The sequence below is a fragment of the Balaenoptera musculus genome, chromosome 19, assembly GCF_009873245.2.
Source record: "Balaenoptera musculus isolate JJ_BM4_2016_0621 chromosome 19, mBalMus1.pri.v3, whole genome shotgun sequence".
Classification (NCBI taxonomy): Eukaryota; Metazoa; Chordata; class Mammalia; order Artiodactyla; family Balaenopteridae; genus Balaenoptera; species Balaenoptera musculus.
In genome coordinates, this window is record NC_045803.1 from 50,607,792 (window position 1) to 50,623,710 (window position 15,919).

Genomic DNA, 15,919 nt, shown 5'->3' on the forward strand with positions numbered 1-15,919 from the left:
CTCCAATTCCCTCATTTTTCCAAGGCTGACCTAAATTTCTTTTCAAGTTCTTGACAGTTCTGGGCCAGACAACTGCCATTCTTCCATGCAAACCAAGAGATGTTGATTTTCGTTAGCTTGATTTGGGAATCTTCCATTTGCAGGTTCATCCAACATGGTGACTGGAGAGACCAAGAGCTTCTTTAGCTTTGCAAAATCAGTAAGTATCCATGCACGTCTAAAGTACGCTGGTGGTGTGGTGCTTGGCATGTTGTAAGCTTTTCCATCCAAGGACATGGACCGAATAGCCTAAATCTTGTTTGTCCTTCATCTGCATCATTCATTTGCAAGAAAGCCTGCATTCTCAACCTGCTCACCACACATGGACAGGACTGTGACTTGGGCCACTTTTGTCCAAATGAAGCAGAGAAATGAGAGTGCCCGAGAAACTCCAGAAAACTGTATTTTGATTTCAACAGAGATTGTTTAAGTGTTGGTATTTTTAATCACTGGTCAAGAATAAACTTAGCATTAGTGCACTTTACTTGGTCCATGGAGAGACCAGCCTTTCAGTTTGGCCACTTTCTGACCAGGTCTCTAGGACTACTTGAGATTTCTCCATAGCCCCATCCTACTGGCTGGGAGAGACAATAGGACTTTACACTTTTCGCAAGCTCCTGGGGTGACTTTTTGACACAGGCGAGTGTGTGAACCACTAGCTTACGTGCTCATGCTCTGAACACAGTGGTTACTGTGTCTGCAGTTGAGAAGCTGCATCCCTGGGCACTCACCCCACCACGAAGCTCTTCAGGTCTACATTCCCACCTGGAGCCACACTTACTAGAATTAAACTAATCTGGGCTTGAACTTCCATTCTGACGCCTGTCCCCGCCACAGGGGGTCGCCATGTCTCATCAGAGCTTGCCTTCGTCCTCTCTCCTCTCAGCCTCCTCAGCAGCCAGTGAGGCACTGATGGATTCACTCGCTTTGCAAGCACCTTCTGAGCACCTACTATTTGTGGTGCTGTGCCAGGCACCAGGATACCACAGCGAATGAGACAGGTGCATTTGAGGCCCTTGGGACTCTTGCGTTCTAGTGAAGGAGATGATGAAATAAGTAACACATATTAATAAGATGATTGTAAATAGTCATAAAATCTCGGAAAGGGATGAAAACAGGGTGCTGAAGTAGAAGACAGCAGAATGGGGTGGAAGCACTGTGAATAGGGCGGTCAGACAAAGCCAGGGAAAGGGGTTTAGAATTTACTCTTTGTGGCACTGTGGGATATCCATATGCCCCCAAAGTGCCAACACTGGCTGCCAAAGGCTTCATCTCCAAACACTCCCTGATTCTGGAATGATTAGTACTCCCTGCCCTGTGAGATTAGAATTAAAGGGCCTCGGTTTGCATTTGAGCTTTGAAGTTCAGGTCAAGGTTATCGCAACTTCGGGATAAACAGGGGAGCAAGAATGGAGTCTAATGAAGGATGCTGTCTGGAGCGTGTCCCCTGAAGACAGGCTTTGTGTCACTCGCAGCTGTTTTGTTGCTGTGGCTGTAATTAACACGATGCTGACGGCCTGCTGTAGGGAACCAAATTGGTCCCAAATTACATACAATTGTAAGAAGTGTTTTCCCTTTCTCCCCTACATGCACAATCACAACACACAGCGCTAATGAAATAATTGCAGTGTGCCCACGTTCAGTGAAGGCACTAGTGAAAGCAGCCAAGATGGAGGGTACGATTCTCCTGCTCAAAGCAAGGGTGCCGACTACCAGAAGCCTTTATAGTTGGAGGTCAAGAATGAAGACGGTTCCCTTTCAGAGGCCGGGTTCAATATTAGTTGTTCAGTTAGAAGCAAACTGAAGGTAGGGCATGCTGAGGAGTGGGATGATGACCTTGTTCTGGAAGGTTCTAGAAAGGCATTTTCTTCTATACATTGGAGAAAGCCTTAGAAATTAAAGGCATATTTGGAATCATACAGGAATTTCTCACTCAGCTGTCTTAATGATGTTCCCCCTTAAAACTCTTACGGAGCTTGTGTTCACAGGCCATTTGCTTTTAGATCTTGACGATAATAGCAAATGAAGTCAACATTTCGAGAGCAGTCTGACTCCAAATCCAGAGCTCTTACTCGCTCGATCCAAAATCTCTCTCCAACTTAAGGTGATAAAAATATTTCATATGTATAGAGCACGTACTATGCACCAGACGCTGAGCTAAGTACTTTGTATGTATCAACACATTTATTCCCCATGACGACCCCATGAGGTACAGTAGGGAAACTGAACACAGAGAGGTTAAGTGATTTGCTTAAAGTTGCACAGCTAGCGAGTGACAGAACTGGGATTCAAAACCAGGCATTCAGCTCTAGAACACAAACACAACTGGGCAGCAATTGCAGCTTCGGCAAGCATTTCATTTCACAAACGCTTTGTGGAAGCGCTGCAGATACACTGAGAATCAAGTTACTAATCATTTCTCTACCTTTGCTTTTGTGGCAAGCAGCCCACCGCCAAATACATCTCTCTCCTAGAGCTGGCCCCCAGGCCCTTGGGGAGCGTATTTTGGTAAAAAATGTTGTGCATGAACCTTGTCCCTGTTTACAACCTGTCTTTCTTTGTTTTTTTAATAAATTTATTTATTTATTTATTTTTTTCCTCTTTTTTTTTTTTTTTAAACATCTTTATTGAAGTATAATTGCCTTACAATGGTGTGTTAGCTTCTGCTTTATAACAAAGTTAATCAGTTATACATATACAATATGTTCCCATATCTCTTCCCTCTTGCATCTCCCTCCCTCCCACCCTCCCCATCCCACCCCTCTAGGTGGTCACAAAGCACCGAGCTGATCTCCCTGTGCTATGCGGCTGCTTCCCACTAGCTATCTATTTTACATTTGGTAGTGTATATATGTCCATGACACTCTCTCACCCTGTCATATCTCACCCCACCCCCTCCCCATATCCTCAAGTCCATTCTCTAGTAGGTCTGTGTCTTTATTCCCGTCTTGCCACTAGGTTCTTCTTGGCCTTTTTTTTTTTTTTTCCTTAGATTCCGTATATATGTGTTAGCATACTGTATTTGTTTTTCTCTTTCTGACTTACTTCACTCTGTATGACAGACTCTAACTCCATCCACCTCATTACAAATACCTCCATTTCATTTCTTTTTATGGCTGAGTAATATTCCATTGTATATATGTGCCACATCTTCTTTATCCATTCATCTGTCGATGGACATTTAGGTTGCTTCCATGTCCTGGCTATTGTAAATAGAGCTGCAATGAACATTTTGGTACATGACTCTTTTTGAACTATGGTTTTCTCAGGGTATATGCCCAGTAGTGGGATTGCTGGATCGTATGGTAGTTCTATTTGTAGTTTTTTAAGGAACCTCCATACTGTTCTCCATAGTGGCTGTATCAATTTACATTCCCACCAACAGTGCAAGAGAGTTCCCTTTCCTCCACACCCTCTCCAGCATTTATTGTTTCTAGATTTTTTGATGATGGCCATTCTGACCGGTGTGAGATGATATCTCATTGTAGTTTTGATTTGCATTTCTCTAATGATTAATGATGTTGAGCATTCTTCCATGTGTCTGTAGGCCATCTGTATATCTTCTTTGGAGAAATGTCTATTTAGGTCTTCTGCCCATTTTTGGATTGGGTTGTTCGTTTTTTTGTTATTGAGCTGCATGAGCTGCTTGTAAATCTTGGAGATTAATCCTTTGTCAGTTGCTTCATTTGCAAATATTTTCTCCCATTCTGAGGGTTGTCTTTTGGTCTTGTTTATGGTTTCCTTTGCTGTGCAAAAGCTTTTAAGTTTCATTAGGTCCCATTTGTTTATTTGTGTTCTTATTTCCATTTCTCTGGGAGCTGGGTCAAAAAGAATCTTGCTGTGATGTATGTCATAGAGTGTTCTGCCTATGTTTTCCTCTAAGAGTTTGATAGTGTCTGGTCTTACACTTAGGTCTTTAATCCCAACCTGTCTTTCTTACACTTATTTTCCAACAATCTGATTTCCCCACTTAAAAAAAACAAGATATTTTATTTTTTTGAGCCTCCTCAATCCTGGAAGGAGGCAGGATGTAAAAGAAACACACCGATAACATAACTATTATAAATGTTCCTAAGGGTCCATCACACTCCTCTTTGCCTTCTATATTAAACTATTAAACATTTTGATCTCTTAGCACCCTCTAGAAGCTGGACCTTTTGGATTTCTAAATTCTAACCAGCCCCAGAAGAAACACAATTAAATCAGAACAAAGCAGTTGGATCACCATTTCTGTAGTTTGTTAATGGATTATCTACTTATTTTCATGTCTGGAGTGGGAGATGAAAGACAGGAAGCAAGGGAGCCATATGTGCCAGGTGTGGGTATCCCGCTTAGGACTTCAGTGCTAGTGACAGCTGGGGCTGGATAATTCTGTTTCGAGGACCTGTCCTATGTATTGTAGGTTAGCAGCATCCCTGGCTTCTCCCCACTAGATGCCAGCTGATTCCCCCCTTGAGTTATAACAAAAAACATCCCCAGACATTTACCAAATGTCCCTGGCGGGTAAAACCGCCCCCAGTTGAGAACCATCGATGTAGTTCCAACACCGTGGCTCCATCGCTCCGCTATGCCGTTCCTTCTTCCTATATTATGCTTCCTTCCTCTTCTTTATCTGATGCCCTCTGACCCACCTCTCCAGCCTTGCTGTTGCTCCCCCAAGGAGAGCTGCTCGCGCAGGCGGAGACATCACTCCCACCACGTCCCCCCACCCCTCCCCGCCGCCTTCACCAGCCCCATCACCACCACCGCCACCCACTAAGCCAAGCGCTTCACGCTGAATTCTCCCAGGAAACCTCGGCGGCAGCATCCTGCCACTGTATGTTGCTGAGAAAAACGAAGCACAGAGAATAACAGGCAGCAAACTGTAGAGCCAGGATTCAACTCCAGATCTGATGGGCCCAGCCGTGTGACTTAACATTCCGACCACAGGTGGTCTAGGAGTTGTTTTCCTAAAGGGCTGTGCCCCACCTACGTCCCGAGCTCTTCTGGGAAGCACCACTGTGCACCTGTAGCAGTGCCCAGCCAAAGAGGTGCTGACAGAAATACACCAGCAAGAGCCACCACCTGGGCAGCTGGAATCCACCCAACTGCAGCCCCATTGTCTCCCTGCAACGCTACAAACATGGCCTGGCACTGATTGCTTGTAACCCACACCTTCTCTCTTTCCAGTGGTGGCAGGTTGAGAAGGTGAACCCCATCAAGCTATACGAAGAGAACAAAGTCATCGCTGGGTTTTCCCTTCTAAACCTGCTCTTCAAACAGGGCCGTGCTGGCCTCATTCGAGGAGTGGTGGACAAGCTCATTGGGCTCTACAACCAGAAAAAGGTCAAGCCCGTGGTGGACTCCCTGTGGGCCCTGGAGGAGGTAAGGATGATGTTTCTCCAGCAAATAATCTCTGTCTTTTTAGTCAGCTTTGGGCAGCCAGATCCGATCTTTTATTAAGTGATTTTTCTCCAGGTTTGTTTGCTTTAAATGAGGGTCCTAAAAGTCATTGTCCTGTAGTATAGAGTGCTTTGGATGTAAGAAGTACTTCAGGTTTCGTAGTGGTTCTCAAACCATGTGTGTCAACATGCCATTCATGCCATGAACCCTTCCCGGGTAGGTCACCAAATATTGATGGGTGTGTTCGATTCACCTTGGTTACAAGAGAGCGTGTACATTGTGCAGCGTCAGTTATATCCTCACCACGTGGGTATGTGAGATCAAGGTCAGGGCAGACAATGGTTCAGAGTTGAAATGATTTGTGTGCCAAGCCCGGATGCTTGGAGCCCCTTCCAGACATTGTTAGCTGTCACCCTGGGCACTGTAATTATTAATGAATTGTTGGATCTAGTGTTTGACTGAGTCTTTTTATTAACTGATCTGCCAAAAGTTCTAGTATTTGAAAGCATTCCTTGATCACAAAAAAAAATTAAGAGCCCCTCATGTCACCTTTAAGGATACTGAAGTGTGAACTGACCATATTGGTTCAGGGGAGATGTGCTAGGAAGAGGCAGCATCTAGAAAATTCTTCAGGACAAGGGAAGTTTTGGACATTTGGGAAGCCGGTCACGGTAGCTGCCCGTGAGGAGAAAATGAAGAAATGTGGTCCAGGTTTCAAGAGGCATTCCACTAAGAAATCTTCCTAGGTCAGAATGTCATGACCTTGTCTTCAGGGAGCCATGAAGCCCCTGAGAAAGATGTGGGCGTGTGTTTTTTGTTCGTTTGGCTGGTTTTTGCATTTTGCATGGGTGAGTGTCTTACAGTACAAGTACATTTTTGTACTTTGGGGAGTCACCGACACCTTTGAAAAACTTAACAAATATAAAACTCCATGGAACAGATAGTAGCTGTCATCCTGGCAAGAAAGCTGGTGTTATTTGCTTAATGGACTAGGTTGGCCAAAATCTAATGGCTTTCCTAAGCACAGAAATCCCCCCCAAAAAAGCTTTGTGGGAGTCACCATGTAATCAGAGAGGCCTGGTCCCGGATCCATGGATCAGGCCTATATATGCCTCTCTGACACAGCAATATCATGAATGATACTTTAAAAACCACCAAAACCCTTTGTTTCTTATGGTAAAAGAAATACATGCTTATTATAGGAAATTCCTAAATTAGCCAAAAACATAAGGAGGAAATAAACTGCAAGTCCACATTCCAGAGATAGATAACATTGGTAATATTTTGGTTTGCTTCCTTCCAGTCTTTTTTCTACAGCATATGCTCACTGTAATTCAATTTGTTACTAAATCAAATCAGATAATCATACATTCCTTCTGTTGTGTCATTTCTAAGATGGTTAACCTATTGTTATACTTGAAAATGTTTTAATTTAATGGGTCAAAATGTTTTAATTTCATGGATCAAATGTTTTAATTCAATGGGTCAAACATCCATATGGTGTTCACTGTGGTATGTCAGTGGAATAGAGAAGGGCTGGACTGCAGAGTGGCTGGGTCTCAGAGGTCAGGGAGGAGAGAAAATTTGAGCTACCTGAGACCAGGGCTAAGAGATTAACTTGACCATGGAGGAAAGAAGGGGACTTAAGCTCACTGCCCAAAAGGGACCCAACGAATCTGGTAGCATTTAAGTGAGGGTTGAAATCGAAGAGGGGTCTGGTTGGCCCAGTGGGTCCTTGGTTTAGTACTGGAAATCATTCCTTGGTTACAATGCAAGTGAATCGCCAAATATGGATTGAATATCTGTTACATGCCCAACAATGTGCAGGTGTTGGGGGTACAGTGGCAAATAGATGGCCAAGATCCCTGAGTTTCAAGGAGCTCACTTTCAGAGGGGTGGGGAGGGGCAGAAAATACTCAAGTGAGCTAAAAATAAGTAGGGTATTCTCCAATTGCAGTAAGTTCTGGAAGGAGGTAAATTAGGGTATATGTTGGCGAGTAAGTGGAGGGGGGAGACAGTTTCCACAGAGCAATATTTTTCAACCTTTTTTTCATTATTGCCCCCTAAGGAGCTTTTTTAGACTTTTTTTTTCTTAATCAACCACCTCTATGAAATTTTAGTACCATAGATACACCAGCTATCTACCTACCTACCTATCATCTATCTGTTTATGTCCTGTATGTGTATCTGTGCTTTACATACATTAAAAGAGTAAGATTTTAAAAAATCCTCCAAGAATCCATTTTTACCCTTTTGGGGGTGGCCTTGCTCCCACTGAGAATGCATGCTGTAGAGTGGCTTTCGATAAGGAAGGCTAGGTGTTGTTTGAACTGGGACACGAAAGAGGAAAAAACTGGAAGAAGAGTATGCAAGGCAGAGAGACCCTCAAAAGCAAAGGGACAAGGGAAGATAGATGTTTAGCAGCATCTCTGGTCTCTACCCAGGAGATGCATGCAGCACCTCCCACTGCCAGCTGTGACAACATAAAATGTTTCTAGACATTGTCAAATGTCCCCCAGGTGGGATGGGGAGAGAGGCAGAACCTTCCCTAGTTGAAAACCACTGCTTTAAAAGAAGCCATATCGGTTAAGACAGTCACCAGGAAAACAAAGGAATTATACAGGTCACTAGTCATTCACAGAGGAGAGAAAGAAGGCTGCTGCCATGTTGGCCAACAAAAGCACCCACAGCCACTCATCAGTAACACCCACCAACTTTCTGATGGTTCTCTTCTGTAATGTTTACAGACATCTTTTTAGAGCTGCAGGTGGGCCAAGCTTAGCTATTTATCAAGCCCACGCAGCTCTTCTGGGCTTGAAGAGAATAAGAGCATGCTTATTACTTGCAAACCTCCAAAGGAGGACTATAATGATTTTCCCCCCTCCCCTTTGGTAAATGATTTCACAAAATTGCTTCTCAGGCCAGCTCTATAACTTCATCTATGGAATAGAAAGCCCATAGGGATTAAAAGAAAATTTTCTTGGGCTCTCTGAGAACTCAGACTAGAAGATTTAATAATATCAGAGATGATTAGAGTTTCTTTTTAGCCATCTGTCTTTGACTTTATTGTAAATGTAATACACAGGATGAGTGATATGTTGCAGCCTCAGGTTTGCTCCAGATACTAAATGTGCAGCTGTACATAAAGTTGGAAAAACAGTTCAGAGGTGGAAAAGGGACAAAAAATACTTACGTCTGTCAACCAAGCAGCAGACACATTATTGAGCACCTACTATGTGCTTGTACTATGTTAGGATGTCAAGTCTACAGAAGGGATTGGTCACTTGTTCCCTGACCCTTGCGTTTATGATTTCGTTTCAGAGACAACACTAAGACCTAGGAACAATTAGAGAAGAACTTCATTTTCAATCATGGGGTGTTTGTTTCAAGTGTGACTGGATGTGAAAACAAGAGAGAATGATGTTAAGGAAGACTGAATGTTCAGAGATGGTTTTGAGAATGAGGTGGGTTTTGGTTGAGATTAGCAGGATATAAATTCTTAGGATGATGCTGGAGTTAAAAAGGTATTATCAGCAGGAGGGACAGTGTGAACAAAATCAGAGAAGCAGGAGTGAGTATGAGGTGCATGGGGTAGAGAGGTCTGAACAAAGCAGAGGAACAGGAATAAAGGAAGAGAGGAAAGAAGGCTGGTTCAGTCAATGGAGTCAAATCTTGGGGGCCTTCACTGCCAGGCAGAGGAGTGTGAGTTCACATTCTGGGTGAGGGGATTGCTATTAGAGACTGTGGCCTAAGGAATATGACACCCTTTGATTTCCCAATTCCCAGAAGCCCATCCTAGTCCCAAGTATGTCGCTAGAAAGATACACACCTGAACTATCCAGTTGTGGCCTCTGATCAAAAATGCCTTTACCTGTCTGTTGTTTAATAGTGCACAGAGGGCTCTGTTATGAGCTGAATTGTGTCCCCTCTCAAACTCATATGTTGAAGCCCTAACCCCCAATACCACAGAATCTGACTATATTTAGAGATAGGGCCTTTAAAGAAGTAATTAAGTTAAAATGACGCCTTTGGGTAACCCTTATCCAATCTGATTGGTGTCCTTATAAGAAGAGAGACTAGGACAAAAAGAGGCACCGGGGATGTTTGCATAAAGACCATGTGAGGACAGAGTGAAAAGAGGGCCATCTGCAAGCCCAGGAGAGAGCCCCAGAATGAAACCAACCTCACTGACACCTTGATCTTGGACGTCTAGCCTCCAGGACTGTGAGAAAATAAATTTCTGTTATTTAAGTCTTCCAGTCTGTGGTATTTCGTTATGGCAGCCCTAGCAAATGGATACAGGGTTGCAGAGAGATCTTGGCAATTTTGAAATATTCTATTAAAGATACTTTACAACATAATTTACATAAAAGTCTGTGATTACACTCTCCAATTATGGTACCATTAGCCACATGTGGCTATTCAGATTTAATTAAGATTAAGTCAAATCAAAAATTCAGTTCCTTGGGTATACTAGCCACATTTCAAGTGGTCAGTAGCTGCATGTGGCTAGTGGCTGCCACATTGGACCATGCAGAGATGGAAGAATGTTCCCATCACTGCAGAAATTCTCCTAGAGCTGGTCTATGAGATGATGCCATCCTTCTGTTTGAAGGTAAATTTGTCTCCCCAGCAATCTGGCATGATTACCTTTAGTAAATTATGTTAATTATGCCCTTCCTTGTATATTTCTCTTTGCCTTGGCTGTAGTGAAGTTCACTGACCAAATGCAGTCACTTATTTAAGTGCTCCAATCCCTCATTATGTGTCCCCCACATTTTTCCTTTCATGTTAATAGTTGTGGCTTAATTATAATGTGTTTTTCATTCTATGACATCACAAAACCTATACAGAGATGGGTCTGCCTAAAAGAATAAATTAAGGAAAAATAATGTGGTGCTGAGCTTGATAGGGACCCTTATCTGACACAGCAAGAGGTTGACTGGATAAAAGGCAGATTAATGTTGAAATAGAAACAGGGAGGATGGGATGACTCAAGAGAGAAGGATGGGTGGAGGTGTGATTTTCAGTTTTAAAGAAGCCACAGGCTTCACCTCCAACACCAGATTGAAAAGAAAGGATGAAGCCAAGCATCTGAAACATATACCCGAACCAAAACTAAGAGGCAAAGACTCAAGGAGAAACCGTGGTAAGTCCCACTTAATTATGGCAGTTGGCGACTGGCTCGCGGAGACCCTTTTTAAAGATTTAGAAGCTCCTTCAGGGGCAGAGTTAGGGGTAGGGAGAGTACTTAGAAGCATCACCCAGAAGTGGGCAATGCATTTTGTATCATGTGTACTTTGGTTTGGTGGATGGACTGGGGGCAGGCAAGAGGTCGCTGCAGACTTTCAGACCTGGGTAGGCAAGCCCCAGACAAAAGTGGGGGAAGTGAATGGGAGGGAATGAGCAAATGTGAGTCATTGGAAAGGATGAAAATTGGATAGAAAGGACAAAGGGGATGCAAGATGACCAATGGTCTTTCGACCTGGGAAACCAGGACTGGGAGTGCCAACAGTGTGATTTGAGTTAGCTGTGATAGAAGCTGCCGTGAAAAAATTGACGAGCTCAGATGTGATTTTGGTTTAAGATGATGGTAGAACACGCAAGTGATATCCACGGTCAAGTCAAACCCACCATCACATGGAGGTGAGAGATGAAGGCTGGATAATTACAACTACTGCTGCTACTGACATTTCTAGAGGATTTACTACGTGGCAGGCATTGTTCTAAATGTTTTGCATGTATTAACTTACTTAAACTCTCCAACAACCCTAAGACCCAGCTACTATTACCCCCGTCTTACAGGTTACAAAAGTGAGGCTTTGGGGAAGCTATACTTGCCCAAAGCCCCTGCTTATAATTGAATTTAATGGAAATTTGAACCCCAGGGAAGTGTGATGCATAGAAGTTATTGAGAAAACATGGCTATGAATAAACTCAACTGAACAAAAGGAGGAGCAACGTAATCGTATCAGCAAACACTGAGCGTGGCCTGTTCATATGTGCCAAGCAGTTCTCCCAGCAAGCTCTTCCTATGAATTAACTCATTTAGCCCCCACAATAACCCCGAGGGGTGGGTACTGTTACTCTTCCTGAGATACAAATAAAGAAAGCGGACTTAGATGAAGTCAGCTGCCCCAGCTCACACAGCTGGTGCACGGCGAAGCTGGCATTCAGACCGTGGGCATTAACTTCTCTACTGCAGAAGGAAGAGGGTGAGGACAGAACCCTAGCATCCCCCACCATTCACACAGCAGGCAAAAGGTGAGGCGTCCAGGGCAGGGCAGTGGTAAAGGGACCACCATGACAGGTCGTTAAAGTCAGGGACCGCTGACAAATCAGTAAGTACAGAGCGGCAAAGCCTTTGAATTTGGCCCCGGGGTCATCGTTGACCTTTCAGAAAGCCTTTCAGTAGAATGATGAGGGCAGAAGTCTGAAGGCAGAGGGTCAGGAAGAGAATGCGTGGGTAGGACAGTCTGACAGCCAGCATAAGCCTCCCATTTGGCACTGAGCAGAAAAAAGGGCTGGCAAATAGCCAGGGGGTGCTGGGTCCAAAGAAGGGCTGTTTAGAAAGTAGGTTAGGGGTTGCCTAGGGCTGGGGGCATTTCTGTTTAGAGAGATAAAAATGTTCTAAAATTAATGACAGTTGTATAACTCTGTGAATACACTAAGAACCATTGTGCTGTGCACTTTAAATGAGTGGATTGTATGGTACGTAAATTGTATCTCAATAAATTATACACACACAGAGAGAGGGAGAGAGAGAGAAGGGCTATTTAAGGTTGGGATAAGGGGACATGGGGGATGGGAAAGAGGTACAGCTTGGGAAGTCAGATTGCTGGCCTCAGTCCTTACTAATATTCTAGCTGCATGGCCTTATAAAGCCGCACATTCAGCCTGGGCCATCCTCCCAGTTTTCAGATAAGGAAACGGAGGCTGCAGAAGTAACCACTATGTTTGCTTTATGTTCCTTTTTTTTTTTTTTTTTTGCTGCATGTCCCCCTTTCAACATAATCACCCCCGGCTCGCGCACACATTCCCAGTTTCCACGCACATTCTCCCAGCATGCCCTGCTCACGTGCTTTCTGCAACTCAGTCATGCCCCCAACCCTGCCATGCGCCAGCGCTCACCGTGCTCTAACTATCCAACAGATCAAGCACACTGAGTCACCGCTCTGGGTCAGCATGTTCATCTGCGGCAGGCTGAGTAACAGCCCCCTCAAGGTGTCCACATCCTAATCCCCAAAGTCTTCGAATATGTTACCTCATATAGCAAAAGGAACCTTGCAAATGTGATTAAATTAAGGATTTTACGAGGGGGAGATTACCCTGGACTATGTGGGTGGGGCTGATGTAATCACAAGAGTCCTTACAAGAGTGTCAGGAGAGCTAGGGTCAGAGGAGACGTGGCAAAGGAAGCAGAGGGAAGGTGATGTGACGCAGGACCACAAGCCAAGGAATGCAGGTGGTCTCTAGAAGCCGGAAAGGACAAGGAAGCAGAAGCCTCCAGAAGGAAACAGTCCTGTGGACACCTTGATTTTAACCCAGATAGGCCCATTTCAAGCTTCTGACCTGCAGGACTGTAAGAGCACATCTGCGATGTGTTAAGCTACTAAGTCTGTGGTACTCTGCCATAGCAGCGATTGGAAATTAATAGGCCGTCCATCCAACAAGGAGCAACCAGACAATCACACCAGTGGGAAGTGAGCCCCGGAGGAGGGTAGCTGGATGGGGGTGTGACCCACCCAAGCATGCGCCACATCCCAGGGGAAGGCCTGGAAGCTGGAGAGAGATGGAGGTTGGAGCACCCAAGCCTCAAAAGACACGCATGAGGCTGAACACAGAGTGATGGGGAGGCCAGGAAGGCCAACCTTGGGAGGAGGTGGGGTAGGTGGAAGCCCCCACCCATTGCCCACTGTTCCCATCCCTCCGGCCGCACTGGACCACTGTGGTTCTTCAGAAACCTGAGTCTGCTGCCTCCTCGCCTTTATCCGTGCTCTTATTTCCACCTCTCATGCCCTTCCCTCGTCCCTGTCCTCCTGCAAAATTCCTGCCCACCTGCCGAGACATAGGGACGGTGTTGACTCTTCTGCCGTAACATCCCCGACATCCCCCAGTCTTGCTGTGACGCCCATCCCTGGTTAGGAACCCCTGCTTTCAGGTCCCAAGGGTTTGCCGCCCTCACTGACATGTTCACTGACAGTTACCTGTGAAAATGGAGAAGATAATTGTACCTTCCATCAGTTCGGAGGAACTAAAAGGTGCTGAACCCAAAGCTGACTGGATAGTATGAACTGGCAAGCGGCTCTTATAGCGCATTGCAAATGTGGCCACCACGGAGTTGAGGTCTTTGGGGTCAGGGACCCTTAGGCAAGGTACCAAGCAAGGAGGACACAGGATGCTCTGGGCAGAAGGTCCCCGGGGCCTCAGGACAGGTACTTCCGCTCCTTGTTAAGAGGTCTGGGAGCTCAACTCTGAATACACATCCGTTACGAAGAAAATGATCACTCTTGCTTTCACACCTGTCATTTGGCTGAAAACACATCACAAAACTGGGTTTCCTTGTGAGCCAGGGACAGGGTCAGTGCAGACTGCTCTTGGCTGTGTTTTTACACGACCCAGATGAGATTCTGCTGCTTCCAAAGGCTGGAAATGGACATGTCTGTTTGCTTCTGTTTGCCTGCCTAGGTGTTGGAGGAATCACTTTTTATGTCTTATTTGCATGGTGGCATCAGAAGGACTGTTTTCAAATATTTTCTGAGGTATCTGTCCTGATGTGTTCATCACAGATTCTGGCCTATTCGCTAGGCCAGAGAAGAGGGATAAATAACTCTTCTGCAGGCCAAGATCATTTGAATAGGAGAACATAATTTAAATCAGGGAACACATGAATAAAGGTCATATCCCAGCAGGGAAACACACTGTGGATGTTGCCTTCTCTTTCACCTTCTGGAATCCATCCTCCTTCCGGAGCACCCCTTTCATCCATTGAAAATGCAGCTACTACCACGTTCCCTGTTATTGCAAAGCATTTTATGTTTATTGTGCCATCACTTGAGCCGATATGTGTTGAACCCTTGCAAACTGTAAAGCTCTCTGCCAATATGAGGCGTATGATAATAGGCTAGAGCAGCTCCAATCAGGTGGGATAAGCTTTGGAACAGGAAGCAAACACATTGGGTTTCTTAACCCTCCCACTTCTTGGCTGTTTGGCCTATAACACTTCATTTCTCTGAGTCTCCTTTTCCTCGCCTATAAAATAGGAGCAACTGACCCTATTTCCCGGAACAGTTGTATATTTGTTCCTAGGGCTGGCATAACAAACTATCCCAAACTGAATGGCTTTAAACAACAAACATTTATTGTCTCCCAGCTCCAGAGGCCAGAAGTCAGAAATCAAGGTGTCAACAGGGTTAGTTTCTTCTGAGGGTTGTTAGGGAGAATATGTTCGAGGCCTCTCCCCCAGCTTCCAGTGGTTTGCTGGCCGTCTTCAGCAATCCTTGGCTCACAGAAGCATCACTGTCTCTCTCTGCCTCCGTTTTCACATGGTGTTCTGTGTGTGTGTGTGTGTGTGTGTCTGTCTGTCTGTCTCCAAATTTCCCCTTCCTCTAAGGACATCAGTCATATTGGATGAAGGCCCACCCTGCTCCAGTGTGAACTCAACTAACTTCAATGACCCTATTTCCAAACAAGGTCACATTCTGAGGTTCTGGGGGTTAGGACTTCAATATATGAATTCGCAGTGGGTGGGAGAGGACAGGACACGATTCAGTCCATAACAAATGCGAGTCAGATAAGATCAAAAGGGAAAATATTTTGTGAGCTATAAGGGGCTGCAGGGACAAGATTTCCCATAGGGCTTCAAAGGGCAGCCTCCGGAATCGTTCAAGCCCTCCAGTTATAGCTGTGAGTCCTTGGGAAAGGTACTTTGCTTCTTCTCTTCTTTCTCCATCTGTGAGATGGGATAACAGCAGTGCCTCCTCTATGGGTCGTTGTGAAAATGTCAGGGGCAATGCGGGGGGCGGGCACGACCGGGCCCATAGTAAAAGTCAGCCTCTGTCATCACTCTGAGGGGTGGGAGGGGTGGGCCCTGTCTTTCTATCCTCTGGCAGGTGGATGCCCCCAGGACCCATTTCCTCCCTGATTTGCCGCTGTGTGATGCAGGCAGGCAGGCTAACTGGGGTCTTACGCTTTCCTTCCTTCCTGAAGGCGTCAGTAGGAGCTGCTTCATGGAACAGAAGCTTGGAGCAGCACAAACGATAAATACATGCTGCTGTTCGGATCCTCTCAGCCTCCGCCCATCTCATCTCGGATTTCTATAAACTGTCAGCTGGTTTGGGGAGGCGCTGCCAGGAAAGTGCCGTGCTCTGGTTAGTCATTTAATAAACTCTAAATGAGCAGCTGCAGGTCCTGGACAAGTGACAAAGTAGTAGTGGCAGCTGAAGGTTGCTGTTTACACTGAGCCAGGCACTGTCCTGAGCACTTCACGGGCACTGGC

At 45.2% G+C, this 15,919-nt stretch overlaps 1 protein-coding gene across 1 annotated transcript in view; it reads left to right on the top strand.

The window, feature by feature from the left end:
* VAT1L (vesicle amine transport 1 like) overlaps nucleotides 1–15,919 on the top strand; it is a 152,776-nt gene that overhangs the window by 76,109 nt on the left and 60,748 nt on the right. Inside the window, exons 6-7 of the mRNA XM_036834815.1 lie at nucleotides 144–199; nucleotides 5,209–5,403. Coding sequence (XP_036690710.1) covers nucleotides 144–199; nucleotides 5,209–5,403 — 251 coding nt within the window. The remainder of the gene's footprint in view (nucleotides 1–143; nucleotides 200–5,208; nucleotides 5,404–15,919) is intronic.